This window comes from Oncorhynchus gorbuscha, linkage group LG12, assembly GCF_021184085.1.
Source record: "Oncorhynchus gorbuscha isolate QuinsamMale2020 ecotype Even-year linkage group LG12, OgorEven_v1.0, whole genome shotgun sequence".
Taxonomy (NCBI): Eukaryota; Metazoa; Chordata; class Actinopteri; order Salmoniformes; family Salmonidae; genus Oncorhynchus; species Oncorhynchus gorbuscha.
The window spans coordinates 32505327-32525326 of record NC_060184.1 but is presented as its reverse complement, the minus strand read 5'-3'; the positions used below and the strand labels follow the sequence as shown (position 1 = coordinate 32525326).

Sequence of the window (20000 nt, the reverse complement as noted above, 5' to 3'; positions counted from 1 at the left end):
TCACACTGTTTCCCCGTGACTTTACTGCAGGTGGGCCTGATGCCGGTGGTGTTCTGAGACTCGGAGATGGCCCGAATGTTTTTGGAGCGTCCGTCAATGAAGAGGTCCCGGATGCAGCCCACATAGCCGTAGTTCAACATGGCCGTCCACAGTTCGGTAGGTAGCACCAGGCCTACGCGGTTGTCAGGGAGACCACCTAGGTAGAGGTCTCCCTCCAGGTCTAAGATCTCGTTCTCTCCGCTGGCCGTGAACGGAGTACGACGGTTGTCCACTGAGATGATGCCTGGAGAGGAGGAAGATGGAGTGAGGAGAGGAAGAGAGAAAGAGGAAGGGAAGGTGAGCGTGAGGTTCGAAGCCATTCTAATATTGAGTCGTTTTTAGATTCTTAGACGAGTAGTCTCACGAGTTGTGTGTCTGACGACACATTATAGAAGAGTCTTAAAGCCTGGATCACAAGGCCAGTATGTCAGCCTTAGGCTACGATCAAGAGTGCTTGTTGTTTGCCATTGGTCAGAGGAGTGTGGATAAATCAGGTTTCTGATTCCAAAGACCTTCAAGTCATTCACTTAGTTTTGTTCTTCAAACACCTCAGTGAACTACTAACTGTCCTTGCTGTCTAACTAAGAGATTTAATAAATCCCATCATGTGAAGTCCCATGAAACAGTTCATCAAGCTAATACCACCACTCAGCCCATATCCATATATCTGTCTAATTTCTCTCTCTCTTCCCTCAGAAAATCCTCCTCTTCTCCCAATCCTTCCTTCTTTCCCTTCTTTCATCGGTGCTAGGTAGTGATTCATCAAAGTAGAATGTGTTGACACAGGGCTAAATTGGCTGCTCTAACCTGATATATAACACAGACCCAGGACATCAAATAACAGAAGTACTACTATTGCTCTCCTCTCTTCTTCTCCCGCTCTCTATCTATCTCTCTCTATCTCTGCTTCTCTCTATCTATTTCTCTTTCCTCTCTTCTTCTCCCGCTCTCTCTCTCTCTCTCTATCTCTGCTTCTCTCTATCTCTTTCTCTTTCCTCTCTTCTTCTCCCGCTCTCTCTCTCTCTCTCTATCTCTGCTTCTCTCTATCTCTTTCTCTTTCCTCTCTTCTTCTCCCGCTCTCTCTCTCTCTATCTCTTTCTCTTTACTCTCTTCTTCTCCCGCTCTCTCTCTATCTATCTCTGCTTCTCTCTATCTCTTTCTCTTTACTCTCTTCTTCTCCCGCTCTCTATCTATCTCTGCTTCTTTCTATCTCTTTCTCTTTCCTCTCTTCTTCTCCCGCTCTCTCTCTCTCTCTCTCTCTCTCTCTCTCTCTCTCTCTCTCTCTCTCTATCTCTTTCTCTTTCCTCTCTTCTTCTCCCGCTCTCTCTCTATCTATCTCTGCTTCTCTCTATCTCTTTCTCTTTCCTCTCTTCTTCTCCCGCTCTCTCTCTCTCTATCTCTGCTTCTCTCTATCTCTTTCTCTTTACTCTCTTCTTCTCCCGCTCTCTCTCTCTCTATCTCTGCTTCTCTCTATCTCTTTCTCTTTCCTCTCTTCTTCTTCCGCTCTCTCTCTCTCTCTCTCTCTCTCTCTCTCTCTCTCTCTCTCTCTCTCTCTCTCTCTATCTCTGCTTCTCTCTATCTCTTTCTCTTTCCTCTCTTCTTCTCCCACTCTCTCTCTCCCTCTAACTCTGCTTCTCTCTATCTCTTTCTCTTTCCTCTCTTCTTCTCCCACTCTCTCTCTCCCTCTAACTCTGCTTCTCTCTATCTCTTTCTCTTTCCTCTCTCTTTCTCTCTGTCTGTCTCTGCTATTTCTCACTCTAGCACTCTCTCTCTCTTTCTCTCTGTCAGTCTCTCTCTCTCTTTCTCTCTATCAGTCTCTCTATATCTCTCTCTCTCTCTCTTTCTCTCTGTCAGTCTCTCTCTCTCTCTTTCTCTCTGTCAGTCTCTCTCTCTCTCTCTCTCTTTTGCGCTCTCTCTCTCTCTCTCTCTCTCTCTCTCTCTCTCTCTCTCTCTCTCTCTCTCTCTCTCTCTCTCTGTCAGTCTCTCTCTCTCTCTCTCTCTCTCTCTCTCTCTCTCTCTCTCTCTCTCTCTCTCTCTCTCTCTCTCTCTCTCTCTCTCTTTCTCTCTGTCAGTCTCTCTCTCTCTCTCCCTCGCTTTCCTCTTTCCTTTTAATGTAGTGAAATCCATTCTGTTATGGAGCTCAAGGCAACGACAGACTCTCTTTCTCGCGCCAAATATAATCTTCCTCTCTAAAGCTCCTCTCTTCTCTGTTCTGTTCTGTTTGTCCAACCTTTTTCAGGTCAGCGGACACAAAGGATGAAGAAGCAGTGGGGGAAATAGAATCATGAAATAGGATTTAAAAGGTTTTGCTTGATCATCCTCATGATACACGTCTCATCGCCTCATCCCCGAGATCAAATCAAATTGTATTTGTCACATGCGCCGAATACACCATGAAATGCTTTACTGACGAGCCATTAACCAACAGTGCAGTTCAAGAAAATATTTTCCAAATAAACTAGAGTACCGGTACCGAGTCAATGTGCGGGGGGGGGGGGTGGTACAGGTTGTGGACAAGGTAGAAATACTTCTGCAAACCGTGCAACAGTATGTTGCCTTTGATGTATATTCTGAGGGGTTTTATAACGATCATCACCATTCTCCTCCCCCACCATCACCTTCCCTCTCCCCACTCCTTGTCCCCTCCCCACTCCTTGTCCCCTCCCCACTCCTTGTCCCCCTCCCCCTCCCCCGGTCTCATGGTAATTGACCGTTAATTAACATAAACATGTTTAGCATCTCCAGGCCTCCACACATACTCTACAAGCCATATACAAGCTGCTGATTCACACCTTTGGAACATCTACATTTAAACAGTCTAACAAATAAGTCTAATAAATCAATTTAATATGCACCATCACAATAAATCCATTATTTATTTTAGGCAGGTCTGAAGAAGCATTATGATATGAAGAAAATGTATTTCAGAAGAACAGAATAGGAATTGGCCTACTGTATGTTATCTGTGTCACGCCTTGGTCTTAGTATTTTGTGTTTTCTTTAATTATTTGTTCAGGCCAGGGTGTGACATGGGGTTATTGTATTGTCGTATTGGGGTTTTTGTAGGCATTGGGACTGTGGTTGATTAGGGGTGTGTCTAGTATAGGCTTGGCTGCCTGAGGCGGTTCTCAATCAGAGTCAGGTGATTCTCGTTGTCTCTGATTGGGAACCGTATTTAGGTAGCCTGGGTTTCACGTTGTATTTGGTGGGTGATTGTTCCTGTCTCTGTGTAGTGTTCACCAGATAGGCTGTATTAGGTTTCACGTTCCGTTTGTTGTTTTTGTATCTATCAGTTATTTTCATGTATCGTCGTTTCTTTATTAAAGACATGAGTAACCACCACGCTGCATTTTGGTCCGACTCTCTTTTGACAAACGAAGAACGCCGTTACAATCTGGCTATGCGCCATGCCATAACGGCTGTAGGCCTGTTCATTTGGCAGACAAGATATGCTTGTAAGTCATTTTGCCACTATTTTACATTATAAACTGGGTGGTCCGATCCCTGGGGGGAGACATCTTAAATCATTTAAAATATATATTTTTCTGTGTAATATGCGGTAGTCTATGTATTGTATAACGGCCCAATCATTATTTTAATTCCGTTTTTTTTTCAGGATTGTGATCATATATAGGAATATGCATATGAATAAGCATATGCACTGAGTGTCCCAAACATTAGGAACACCTTCCTAATATTGAGTTCCACCTCCTCTTACACCCTCAGTACATCCTCAACACGGGAAACTGATGAGCGGGAAACACCTGGCAGCTTTGCAGTTCTTGACACAAACCGGTGTGCCCGGCACCTTCATCTATACTGATTTAAGTGGATTTAACAAGTGACATCAGTTTATGCCATGAAAAGAACAGGTCTTCTTAATGTTTTTTACACTCAGCGTATGCATCAGTTCTAATAATGTGGGTAGTGTTTTGAATTAACCATCACCTTAGAAAGTGCTGTCCATTTTGTTGTGTTAGGCTTTGGAACAACATCCACAACTACCAACATCCACAACTACCAACTACCAACATCCACAACTACCAACATCCACAACTACCAACTACCAACATCCACAACTACCAACTACCAACATCCACAACTACCAACATCCACAACTACCAACATCCACAACTACCAACTACCAACATCCACAACTACCAACATCCACAACTACCAACTACCAACATCCACAACTACCAACATCCACGACTACCAACTAACAACATCCACAACTACCAACATCCACAACTACCAACTACCAACATCCACAACTACCAACATCCACAACTACCAACTACCAACATCCACAACTACCAACATCCACAACTACCAACATCCACAACTACCAGCATCCATAACTACCAACATCCACACCTACCAACTACCAACATACACAACTACCAACTACCAACATCCACAACTACCAACATCCAAAGCTAACAACATCCACAGCTACCAACATCCATAAATACCAACATCCACAACTACCAACATCCACAACTACCAACATCCACAACTACCAGCATCCACAACTGCCAACATCCACACCTACCAACTACCAACATCCACAACTACCAACTACCAACATCCACAACTACCAACATCCACAACTACCAACCACCAACATCCACAACTACCAACTACCAACATCCACAACTACAAACATCCATAACTACCAACATCCACAACTACCAACATCCACAACTACCAATATCCACAACTACCAACATCCACAACTACCAACTACCAACATCCACAACTACCAACATCCACAACTACAAACTACCAACATCCACAACTACCAACATCCACAACTACCAACATCCACAACTACAAACTACCAACATCCACAACTACCAACATCCACAACTACCAACATCCACAACTACCAACATCCACAGCTACCAACATCCACAACTACCAACATCCAAAGCTAACAACATCCACAACTACCAACATCCACAGCTACCAACATCCACAACTACCAACATCCACAACTACCAACATCCACAGCCACCAACATCCACAAGTACCAACATCCACAGCTACCAACATCCACAGCTACCAACATCCACAACTACCAACATCCACAGCTACCAACATCCACAACTACCAACATCCACAGCTACCAACATCCATAACAACCAACATCCACAACTACCAACATCCACAACTACCAACTACCAACATCCACAACTACCAACATCCACCGAACTACCAACATCCACAACTACCAACATCCAAAGCTAACAACATCTACAACTACCAACATCCACAACTACCAACATACACAACTACCAACATCCACAACTACCAACATCCACAACTATCAACATCCACAACTACCAACATCCACAGTTACCAACATCCACAGCTACCAACATCCATAACTACCAACATCCACAACTACCAACATCCACAACTACCAACATACACAACTACCAATATCCACAACTACCAACATCCACAACTATCAACTACCAACATCCACAACTACCAACTACCAACATCCACAGCTACCAACATCCACAACTACCAACATCCACACCTACCAACTACCAACATCCACAACCACCAACATCCACAACTACCAACATCCACAACTACCAACTACCAACATCCACAACTACCAACATCCACAACTACCAACTACCAACATCCACAACTAACAACATCCACAACTACCAACTACCAACATCCACAACTATCAACATCCTCAGCTACCAACATCCACAACTACCAACATCCACAACTACCAACATCCACAGCTACCAACATCCACAGCTACCAACATCCATAACTACTAACATCCACAACTACCAACATCCACAACTACCAACTACCAACATCCACAACTACCAACATCCACAACTACCAACTACCAACATCCACAACTACCAACATCCACAACTACCAACTACCAACATCCACAACTACCAACAACCAACATCCACAACTACCAACATCCACAACTACCAACATCCACAACTACCAACTACCAACATCCACAACTACTGACATCCACAACTACCAACTACCAACATCCACAACTACCAACATCCACACCTACCAACTTCCACAACTACCAACATCCACACCTACAAACTACCGACATCCACAACTACCAACATACACAACTACCAACTACCAACATCCACAACTACCAACATCCATAACTACCAACATCCACAACTACCAACATCCACAGCTACCAACATCCACAACTACCAACTACCAACATCCACAAATACCAACTACCAACATCCATAACTACCAACATCCACAACTACCAACATCCACAACTACCAACTACCAACATCCACAACTACCAACTACCAACATCCACAACTATCAACATCCACAGCTACCGACATCCACAACTACCAACATCCAAAGCTAACAACATCCACAACTACCAACATCCACAGCTACCAACATCCACAACTACCAACATCCACAACTACCAACATCCACAGCTACCAACATCCACAGCTACCAACATCCATAACTACCAACTACCAACATCCACAACTACCAACATCCACAACTACCAACATCCACAACTACCAACATCCACAACTACCAACTACCAACTACCAACATCCACAACTACCAACTACCAACATCCACAACTACCAACATCTACAACTACCAACATCCACAACTACCAACATCCACAACTACCAACTACCAACATCCTCAACTACCAACATCCACAACTACCAACTACCAACATCCACAACTACCAACATCCACAACTACCAACATCCACAACTACCAACATCCACCAACTACCAACATCCACAACTACCAACATCCACAACTACCAACATCCACAACTACCAACATCCACAACTACCAACTACCAACATCCACAACTATCAACATCCACAGCTACCAACATCCACAACTACCAACATCCAAAGCTAACAACATCCACAACTACCAACATCCACAGCTACCAACATCCACAACTACCAACATCCACAACTACCAACATCCACAGCTACCAACATCCACAGCTACCAACATCCACAACTACCAACATCCAAACCTACCAACTACCAACATCCACAACTACCAACATCCACAACTACCAACATCCACAACTACCAACTACCAACATCCACAACTACCAACATCCACAGCTACCAACATCCATAACAACCAACATCCACAACTACCAACATACACAACTACCAACTACCAACATCCACAACTACCAACATCCACAGCTACCAACATCCACAACTACCAACATCCAAAGCTAACAACATCCACAACTACCAACATCCACAGCTACCAACATCCATAACTACCAACATCCACAACTACCAACATCTACAACTACCAACATCCACAACTACCAGCATCCACAACTACCAACATCCACACCTACCAACTACCAACATACACAACTACCAACTACCAACATCCACAACTACCAACATCCAAAGCTAACAACATCCACAGCTACCAACATCCATAAATACCAACATCCACAACTACCAACATCCACAACTACCAACATCCACAACTACCAGCATCCACAACTACCAACATCCACACCTACCAACTACCAACATCCACAACTACCAACTACCAACATCCACAACTACCAACATCCACAACTACCAACATCCACAACTACCAACCACCAACATCCACAACTACCAACTACCAACATCCACAACTACCAACATCCACAACTACCAACTACCAACATCCACAACTACAAACATCCATAACTACCAACATCCACAACTACCAACATCCACAACCACCAACATCCACAACTACCAACTACCAACATCCACAACTACCAACATCCACAGCTACCAACATCCATAACAACCAACATCCACAACTACCAACATACACAACTACCAACTACCAACATCCACAACTACCAACATCCACAGCTACCAACATCCACAACTACCAACATCCAAAGCTAACAACATCCACAACTACCAACATCCACAGCTACCAACATCCATAACTACCAACATCCACAACTACCAACATCCACAACTACCAACATCCACAACTACCAGCATCCACAACTACCAACATCCACACCTACCAACTACCAACATACACAACTACCAACTACCAACATCCACAACTACCAACATCCAAAGCTAACAACATCCACAGCTACCAACATCCATAAATACCAACATCCACAACTACCAACATCCACAACTACCAACATCCACAACTACCAACATCCACAACTACCAGCATCCACAACTACCAACATCCACACCTACCAACTACCAACATCCACAACTACCAACTACCAACATCCACAACTACCAACATCCACAACTACCAACATCCACAACTACCAACCACCAACATCCACAACTACCAACTACCAACATCCACAACTACCAACATCCACAACTACCAACTACCAACATCCACAACTACAAACATCCATAACTACCAACATCCACAACTACCAACATCCACAACTACCAATATCCACAACTACCAACATCCACAACTACCAACTACCAACATCCACAACTACCAACATCCACAACTACAAACTACCAACATCCACAACTACCAACATCCACAACTACCAACATCCACAACTACAAACTACCAACATCCACAACTACCAACATCCACAACTACCAACATCCACAACTACCAACATCCACAGCTACCAACATCCACAACTACCAACATCCAAAGCTAACAACATCCACAACTACCAACATCCACAGCTACCAACATCCACAACTACCAACATCCACAACTACCAACATCCACAGCCACCAACATCCACAAGTACCAACATCCACAGCTACCAACAGCCACAGCTACCAACATCCACAACTACCAACATCCACAGCTACCAACATCCAAAACGACCAACATCCACAGCTACCAACATCCATAACAACCAACATCCACAACTACCAACATCCACAACTACCAACTACCAACATCCACAACTACCAACATCCACCGCTACCAACATCCACAACTACAAACATCCAAAGCTAACAACATCCACAACTACCAACATCCACAACTACCAACATCCACAACTACCAACATCCACAACTATCAACATCCACAACTACCAACATCCACAGTTACCAACATCCACAGCTACCAACATCCATAACTACCAACATCCACAACTACCAACATCCACAACTACCAACATACACAACTACCAACATCCACAACTACCAACATCCACAACTATCAACTACCAACATCCACAACTACCAACTACCAACATCCACAGCTACCAACATCCACAACTACCAACATCCACACCTACCAACTACCAACATCCACAACCACCAACATCCACAACTACCAACATCCACAACTACCAACTACCAACATCCACAACTACCAACATCCACAACTACCAACTACCAACATCCACAACTACCAACATCCACAACTAACAACATCCACAACTACCAACTACCAACATCCACAACTATCAACATCCTCAGCTACCAACATCCACAACTACCAACATCCACAACTACCAACATCCACAGCTACCAACATCCACAGCTACCAACATCCATAACTACTAACATCCACAACTACCAACATCCACAACTACCAACTACCAACATCCACAACTACCAACATCCACAACTACCAACTACCAACATCCACAACTACCAACATCCACAACTACCAACTACCAACATCCACAACTACCAACATCCACAACTACCAACTACCAACATCCACAACTACCAACAACCAACATCCACAACTACCAACATCCACTACCAACATCCACAACTACCAACATCCACAACTACCAACTACCAACATCCACAACTACCGACAACCACAACTACCAACTACCAACATCCACAACTACCAACATCCACACCTACCAACTTCCACAACTACCAACATCCACACCTACAAACTACCGACATCCACAACTACCAACATACACAACTACCAACTACCAACATCCACAACTACCAACATCCATAACTACCAACATCCACAACTACCAACATCCACAGCTACCAACATCCACAACTACCAACTACCAACATCCACAACTACCAACATCCACAAATACCAACTACCAACATCCATAACTACCAACATCCACAACTACCAACATCCACAACTACCAACTACCAACATCCACAACTACCAACTACCAACATCCACAACTATCAACATCCACAGCTACCAACATCCACAACTACCAACATCCAAAGCTAACAACATCCACAACTACCAACATCCACAGCTACCAACATCCACAACTACCAACATCCACAACTACCAACATCCACAGCTACCAACATCCACAGCTACCAACATCCATAACTACCAACTACCAACATCCACAACTACCAACATCCACAACTACCAACATCCACAACTACCAACTACCAACATCCACAACTACCAACATCCACAACAACTCCACAACTACCAACATCCACAACTACCAACATCCACAACTACCAACATCCACAACTACCAACTACCACAACTACCAACTACCAACATCCACAACTACCAACATCCACAACTACCAACATCCACAACTACCAACATCCACAACTACCAACATCCACAACTACCAACATCCACAACTACCAACATACCACAACTACCAACTACCAACATCCACAACTATCAACATCCACAGCACCAACATCCACAACTACCAACATCCAAAGCTAACAACATCCACAACTACCAACATCCACAGCTACCAACATCCACAACTACCAACATCCACAACTACCAACATCCACAGCTACCAACATCCACAGCTACCAACATCCATAACAACCAACTACCAACATCCACAACTACCAACTACCAACATCCACAACTACCAACATCCACAACTACCAACATCCACAACTACCAACATCCATAACTACCAACTACCAACATCCTCAACTACCAACATCCACAACTACCAACTACCAACATCCACAACTACCAACTACCAACATCCACAACTACCAACAACCAACATCCACAACTACCAACATCCACAACTACCAACATCCACAACTACCAACTACCAACATCCACAACTACCGACATCCACAACTACCAACTACCAACATCCACAACTACCAACATCCAACACCAACTTCCACAACTACCAACATCCACACCTACAAACTACCACATCCACAACTACCAACATACCACAACTACCAACTACCAACATCCACAACTACCAACATCCACTACCAACATCCACAACTACCAACATCCAACAGCTACCAACATCCACAACTACCAACAACATCCACTACAACATCCACAACTACCAACATCCAACATCCACAACTACCAACATCCACAACTACCAACATCCACAACTACCAACATCCACAACTACCAACTACCAACATCCACAACTACCACATCCAAACTACCAACATCCACAACTACCAACTCCACAGCTACCAACATCCACAACTACCAACATCCATAACTAAACAAACATCCACAACTACCAACATCCAACAGCTACCAACATCCACAACTACCAACATCCACAACTACCAACATCCACAACAACTACCATCCACAGCTACCAACATCCATAAACATCCACAACTACCAACATCCAACAAACATACCAACTCCACAACTACCAACATCCACAACTACCAACTCCACCAACATCCACAACTACCAACATCCACAACTACCAACATCCACAAACTACCAACATCCACAACTACCAACATCCACAACTACCAACATCCACAACTACAACATCCACAACTACCAACATCCACAACTACCAACATCCAACAACTACCAACATCCACAACTACCAACATCCACAGCTACCAACATCCACAACTACCAACATCCACAACTACCAACATCCACAACTACCAACATCCAAACTACCAACATCCACAACTACCAACATCCACAAACATCCACAACACCAACTACCAACATCCAACTACCAACATCCACAACTACCAACATCCACAACTACCAACTACCAAACATCCACAACTACCAACATCCACAACCAACATACTACAACAACATCCACAACTACCAACATCCACACACCAACATCCACAACTACCAACATCCACAACTACCAACTACCAACATCCACAACTACCAACATCCATACCAACATCCACAACTAACTCCACCAAACATCCACAACTACCAACATCCAACATCCACAACTACCAACATCCACAACTACCAACATCCACAACTACCAACATCCACAACTACCAACATCCATAACTACTAAACATCCACAACTACCAACATCCACAACTACCAACAACATCCACAACTCCACAACTACCAACATCCACAACTACCAACTACCAACATCCACAACTACCAACATCCACAACTACAACAAACTACCAACATCCACAACTACCAACATCCACAACTAACATCCACAACTAAACATCCACAACTACCAACACCAACATCCACAACTACCAACATCCACAACTCCACAACTACCAACATCCACAACTACCAACACAACATCACAACTACCAACATACAAACTACCAACATCCACAAACTACCAACATCCACAACTACCAACTACAACCAACATCCACCACATCCACAACTACCAACATCCACAACTACCAACATCCACCAACTACCAACATCCACAAACTACCAACTACCACAACTACCAACATCCACAACTACCAACATCCACAACTACCAACATCCACAACTATAACATCCACAGCTACCAACATCCACAAATACCAACTACCAACATCCATACCAACTACCAACATCCACACTACCAACATCCACAACTACCAACATCCACAACTACCAACTACCAACATCCACAACTACCAACTACCAACATCCACAACTATCAACATCCACAGCTACCAACATCCACAACTACCAACATCCAAAGCTAACAACATCCACAACTACCAACATCCACAGCTACCAACATCCACAACTACCAACATCCACAACTACCAACATCCACAGCTACCAACATCCACAGCTACCAACATCCATAACTACCAACTACCAACATCCACAACTACCAACATCCACAACTCCACAACTACCAACATCCACAACTACCAACAACTATCCACAACTACCAACATCCACCACCAACATCCACAACTACCAACTCCATCCACAACTACCAACATCCACAACTAACCAACATCCACAACTACCAACATCCACAACTACAACTCCACAACTACCAACATACACAACTAACTACAACATCCACAACTACCAACATCCACAACTACAACTACCAACATCCACACAAACTACAACTAACATCCACCAACTACCAACATCCACAACTACCAACATCCACAACTACCAACATCCACAACTACCAAACATCCACAACTACCAACATCAACTACCAACATCCACAACTACCAACATCCACAACTACCAACATCCAAAACTACCAACTACCAACATCCACAACTACCAACATCCACAGCTACCAACATCCACAACTACCAACATCCAAAGCTAACAAACATCCACAACTACCAACATCCACAGCTACCAACATCCACAACTACCAACATCCACAACTACCAACATCCACAACTACCAACATCCACAACTACCAACATCCACAACTACCAACATACTACAACATCCACAACTACCAACATCCACAACTACCAACATCCACAACTACCAACATCCACAACTACCAACTACCAACATCCACAACTACCAACATCCACAACTACCAACTACCAAACATCCACAACTACCAACATACAACAACTACCAACCACAACAACATCCACAACTACCAACATCCACAGCTACCAACATCCACAACTACCAACACCAACATCCACAACTACCTACCAACATCCACAGCTACCAACATCCACAACTACCAACATCCACAGCTACCAACATCCACAGCTACCATATTTCCACTCAGTTTCCACCAACATACACAACTACCAACCACCAACATCCACAAGTACCAACATCCACAGCTACCAACATCCACAACTATCAACATCCACAGCTACCAACATCCACAACTACCAACATCCAAAGCTAACAACATCCACAACTACCAACATCCACAGCTACCAACATCCACAACTACCAACATCCAACTACCAACTACCAACATCCACAACTACCAACATCCACAGCTACCAACATCCACAACTACCAACATCCAAACCAACATACCAAACTACCAACATCCACAACTACCAACATCCACAACTACCAACATCCACAACTACCAACTACCAACATCCACAACTACCAACATCCACAGCTACCAACATCCATAACAACCAACATCCACAACTACCAACATACACAACTACCAACTACCAACATCCACAACTACCAACATCCACAGCTACCAACATCCACAACTACCAACATCCAAAGCTAACAACATCCACAACTACCAACATCCACAGCTACCAACATCCATAACTACCAACATCTACAACTACCAACATCCACAACTACCAACATCCACAACTACCAGCATCCACAACTACCAACATCCACACCTACCAACATACACAACTACCAACTACCAACATCCACAACTACCAACATCCAAAGCTAACAACATCCACAGCTACCAACATCCATAAATACCAACATCCACAACTACCAACATCCACAACTACCAACATCCACAACTACCAACATCCACAACTACCAACATCCACAACTACCAACATCCAACACCCACAACTACCAACATCCACAACTACCAACTACCAACCAACATCCACAACTACCAACATCCACAACTACCAACCACCAACATCCACAACTACCAACAACTACCAACATCCACAACTACCAACATCCACAACTACCAACTACCAAACATCCACAACTACAAATCATCCATAACAACTACCAACATCCACAACTACCAACATCCACAGCACCAACTACCAATATCCACAACTACCAACATCCACAACTACCAACTACCAACATCCACAACTACCAACATCCACAACTACCAACTACCAACATCCAACAACTACCAACATCCACAACTACCCACAACTACAAATCTACAACTAACATCCACAACTACCATCCACTACCAACATCCACAACTACCAACATCCACAACTACCAACATCCACAGCTCCACCAACTACCAACATCCACAACTACCAACATCCAAAGCTAACAACATCCACAACTACCAACATCCACAGCTACCAACATCCACCACTACCAACATCCACAACTACCAACATCCACAGCCACCAACATCCACAAGTACCAACATCCACAGCTACCAACATCCACAGCTACCAACATCCACAACTACCAACATCCACAGCTACCAACATCCAAAACTACCAACATCCACAGCTACCAAACATCCACAACTAAACATCCCAACATCCACAACTACCAACATCCACAACTACCAACTACCAACATCCACAACTACCAACATCCACAACTACCAACATCCAACATCCACAACTACCAACATCCAAAGCTAACAACATCCACAACATCCACAACTACCAACATCCACAACTACCAACATACACAACTACCAACATCCACAACTACCAACATCCACAACTATCAACATCCACAACAACATCCAAATCCAACATCCAAAGCTACCAACATCCACAACTACCAACATCCACAACTACCAACATCCACAACTACCAACATCCACAACTACCAACATACATCCACAACTACCAACATCCACAACTACCAACATCCACAACTATCAACTACCAACATCCACAACTACCAACATCCAACATCCACAGCTACCAACATCCACAACTACCAACATCCACACCTACCAACTACCAACATCCACAACTACCAACATCCACAACTACCAACATCCACAACTACCAACTCCACAACTAACATCCACAACTACCAACATCCAAAACTACCAACTACCAACATCCACAACTACCAACATCCACTAACTACCAACAACAACATCCACAACTACCAACACTACCAACATCCACAACTATCAACATCCTCAGTTACCAACATCCACAACTACCAACATCCACAACTACCAACATCCACAGCTACCAACATCCACAACTACCAACATCCACAACTAAACATCCACATCCACAACTACCAACATCCACAACTACCAACATCCACAACTACCAACTACCAACATCCACAACTACCAACTACCAACATCCACACTACCAACATCCACCAACATCCACAACTACCAACATCCACAACTACCAACTACCAACATCCACAACTACCAACATCCAACAACTACCAACTACCAACATCCACAACTACCAACTACCAACATCCACAACTACCAACATCCACAACTACCAACATCCACAACTACCAACTACCAACATCCACAACTACCGACATCCACAACTACCAACTACCAACATCCACAACTACCAACATCCACACTACCAACTTCCACAACTACCAACATCCACACCTACAAACTACCTGACCATCCACAACTACCAACAACATACACAACTACCAACTACCAACATCCACAACTACCAACATCCACCAACATCCACATAACTACCAACATCCACCAACATACCAACATCCATCCACAACTACCAACATCCACAACTACCAACATACCAAACATCCACATACCAACATCCACAACTCTGACCAACATCCACAACTACCAACATCCACAACTACCAACTACCAACATCCACAACTACCAACTACCAACATCCACAACTAACCAAACATCCACAACTACCAACATCCACAACTACCAACATCCACAAGCTAACAACATCCACAACTACCAACATCCACAGCTACCAACATCCACAACTACCAACATCCACAACTACCAACATCCACAACTACCAACATCCAACATCCAAGCTACCAACTAACATCCACTAACATCACCAACATCCAACATCCACTACCAACATCCACAACTACCAACATCCACAACTACCAACATCCACAACTACCAACATCCACAACTACCAACTATCCAACAACAACTACCAACTACTACCAACATCCACAACTACCAACATCCACAACTACCAACATCCACAACTACCAACATCCACTAAACATCCACAACTAACTCCATCCACAACTACCAACATCCACAACTACCAACATCCACAACTACCAACTATCCAACAACTACCAAACATCCACAACTACCAACATCCACCAACATCCACAACTACCAACATCCAACTACCAATCATCCACAACTACCAACATCCACAACTACCAACTCCACAACTACCAACATCCACAACTACCAACATCCACAACTACCAATCTACCAACATACCACTACCAACTACCAACATCCACAACTACCAACATCCACAACTACCAACATCCACAACTACCAACATCCACCAACTACCACATCCACAACTACCAACATCCACAACTACCAACATCCACAACTACCAACTACCAACATACCAACTATCAACATCCATAGCTACCAACATCCACAACTACCAACATCCAAAGCTAACAACATCCACAACTACCAACATCCACAGCTACCAACATCCACAACTACCAACATCCACAACTACCAACATCCACAGCTACCAACATCCACAGCTACCAACATCCATAACTACCAACTACCAACATCCACAACTACCAACATCCACAACTACCAACATCCACAACTACCAACATCCACAACTACCAACTACCAACATCCTCAACTACCAACATCCACAACTACCAACTACCAACATCCACAACTACCAACATACACAACTACCAACCACCAACATCCACAAGTACCAACATCCACAGCTACCAACATCCACAGCTACCAACATCCACAACTACCAACATCCACAGCTACCAACATCCACAGCTACCATATTTCCACTCAGTTTCAGCCCGTTGTTGAACTTCTTTCTTCAAATTGATCATTCCAGAGAGGTGAGTTATAAAAGAACACTGTTTTGATGATAAGTGTTGTGATTTTCGATTGCATTGATGTCAGAGTGGTAAGAGGGACAATAGAGCCCTGAGTACCAGGCCATTAGGACCTGATGGAGGGACAATAGAGCCCTGAGTACCAGGCCATTAGGACCTGATGGAGGGACAATAGAGCCCTGAGTACCAGGACAGTACAACCTGATGGAGGGACAATAGAGCCTTGAGTACAAGGCCATTAGGACCTGATGGAGGGACAATAGAGCCCTGAGTACCAGGCCATTAGGACCTGATGGAGGGACAATAGAGTCCTGAGGCCAAGGCCATTAGGACCTGATGGAGGGACAATAGAGCCCTGAGTACCAGGCCATTAGGACCTGATGCTCGTTAGTGAGTTGGGTACCACCAACACATGTCCAGAGTGCATAAGAGGAGATTACCGTGACTCAAAAGTCACATGGAATTTTACTGTAGTCAAGACTCATGACTGCCGGTGTGGCGGTAATATGGTCACCGCAACAGCCCTACCCCCTCTTCCTCCTCCCACTCCACCCAGCCCTCTCTCCTCACCTGAACGTCCATCCCTCTGAATGTCCACGTGGTGCCAGGCTCCATCATTGACCTTGTTCTGGGTGGCTTTGACCTTGATAGTCCCTGAGCCCATGTCCAGCAGCAGGTACAGTCCTCCATCCAGGAGCTCTACAGCAAAGAAGTCTACTTTGTAGTTCTTCTTCCCTGCTGCGTCCCGCCGGTCCTGGGCCTGGAAATTAGGTGAGGTACTGAGTCTTCTGACTACTGGGAACCAATCATTCCAGGCGGGGGTGTAGTATATGACCAATATATCACAACCCCCCGCGGTGTCGTATTACTATTAAAAACTGCTTAAGAAAGTAATTGAAGCAGTAAAAATACGTTTTGTCATAGCTGTGGTATATCAGACCGTACACCACGGGTATGACAAAACATTTGTTTTCACTGTCAGCCAATCAGCATTAAAGGCTCAAATCACATCGTTTCTAAAAATGAATAAACAACGTTTATTCTAAAGCTCTACATCAAGGCAACTTTAGCCGAAACCTTGGGCAAATAAATCCACCACAGGGAAATATGAGTGTGTGACTCTCTTTCACAGTTCTACACTTACTAGAAACAGAACACCAGCACACTGGTAATCTAATCTCACAAACATTTAATGGATCATTAAACCAAAACATGGGTCTTCAACAGACCTTCATCGGGGTATTTCATTAGTTAGGTTACCTTGCCGTGGGTGAACAGGATGAGTCCGTTGGGCTCTGAGGTCCTGAAGTCGAAGGAGATAGAACCCATTCTCTTGGTGTTCCACTTGGGGAGGCTGAGGTAGGAGTCGGGGCTCTCGAAGTTGATAGGGTCTAGGGTGGCCACGTTCTCACACTTAAACACCACGTCACCCTGGAGCTTCATCTTGGGGTCTACGATGCGGGCCAGACGGGAGAGCTCTAGACGGATGTCATTATTCTTGTAGACCACCTGGAGGGAGTGGAAGAGAATAGAGATCATTAGGGACAATATTCTAGGTCCATATATGGAATAAAGGTACATGTTTGTTTTTTTAACTGTTGTGTAATATGTTGGTCCTCCTCTGGAGATTCAAAGAGCAGCAGACAGGAACAATAAACTCAATAAGAGGAGAGATGGATCAAAGAAAGAGGGAAACGTATCATATTAATATGTACTCATCAGTCTTTCGAGATTTTAGGTTCTATTCCAATGTGAAATGTAGTTTATATGGGGTATTATATGGGTTTTTGTATAATGTGGGGTTTTATATAACATGTTGGTCGTATTTTTAACACATGAATCCAATATCCATTTTCATTTCCCATGTTTACTGTAATCTGGCCATATGCAGAAAGATCAAATGCTAACAATATGATTGAACACTTGCCTGCACCGCAGGATATGCAAAAGAGCTTTGAGATTTA

The 20000-nt window shown here is 43.9% G+C and overlaps 1 protein-coding gene across 25 annotated transcripts in view; it reads right to left on the bottom strand.

Moving 5' to 3' along the window:
• Positions 1-20000, bottom strand: part of LOC123990888 (neurexin-3b-like) — a 572598-nt gene that overhangs the window by 365412 nt on the left and 187186 nt on the right. For all 25 annotated transcript variants that reach the window (XR_006830728.1, XR_006830730.1, XR_006830729.1 and 22 more), the window contains 3 exons: positions 19297-19545; positions 18607-18796; positions 1-283 (listed from right to left, as the gene is read on the bottom strand). The exon at positions 1-283 is cut by the window's left edge and continues 101 nt beyond it. Coding sequence is in view for 22 of the 25 variants with exons in the window: in XM_046291875.1 (XP_046147831.1) it covers positions 1-283; positions 18607-18796; positions 19297-19545 (722 nt within the window). In the remaining 3 variants the exon portion in view is untranslated. The remainder of the gene's footprint in view (positions 284-18606; positions 18797-19296; positions 19546-20000) is intronic.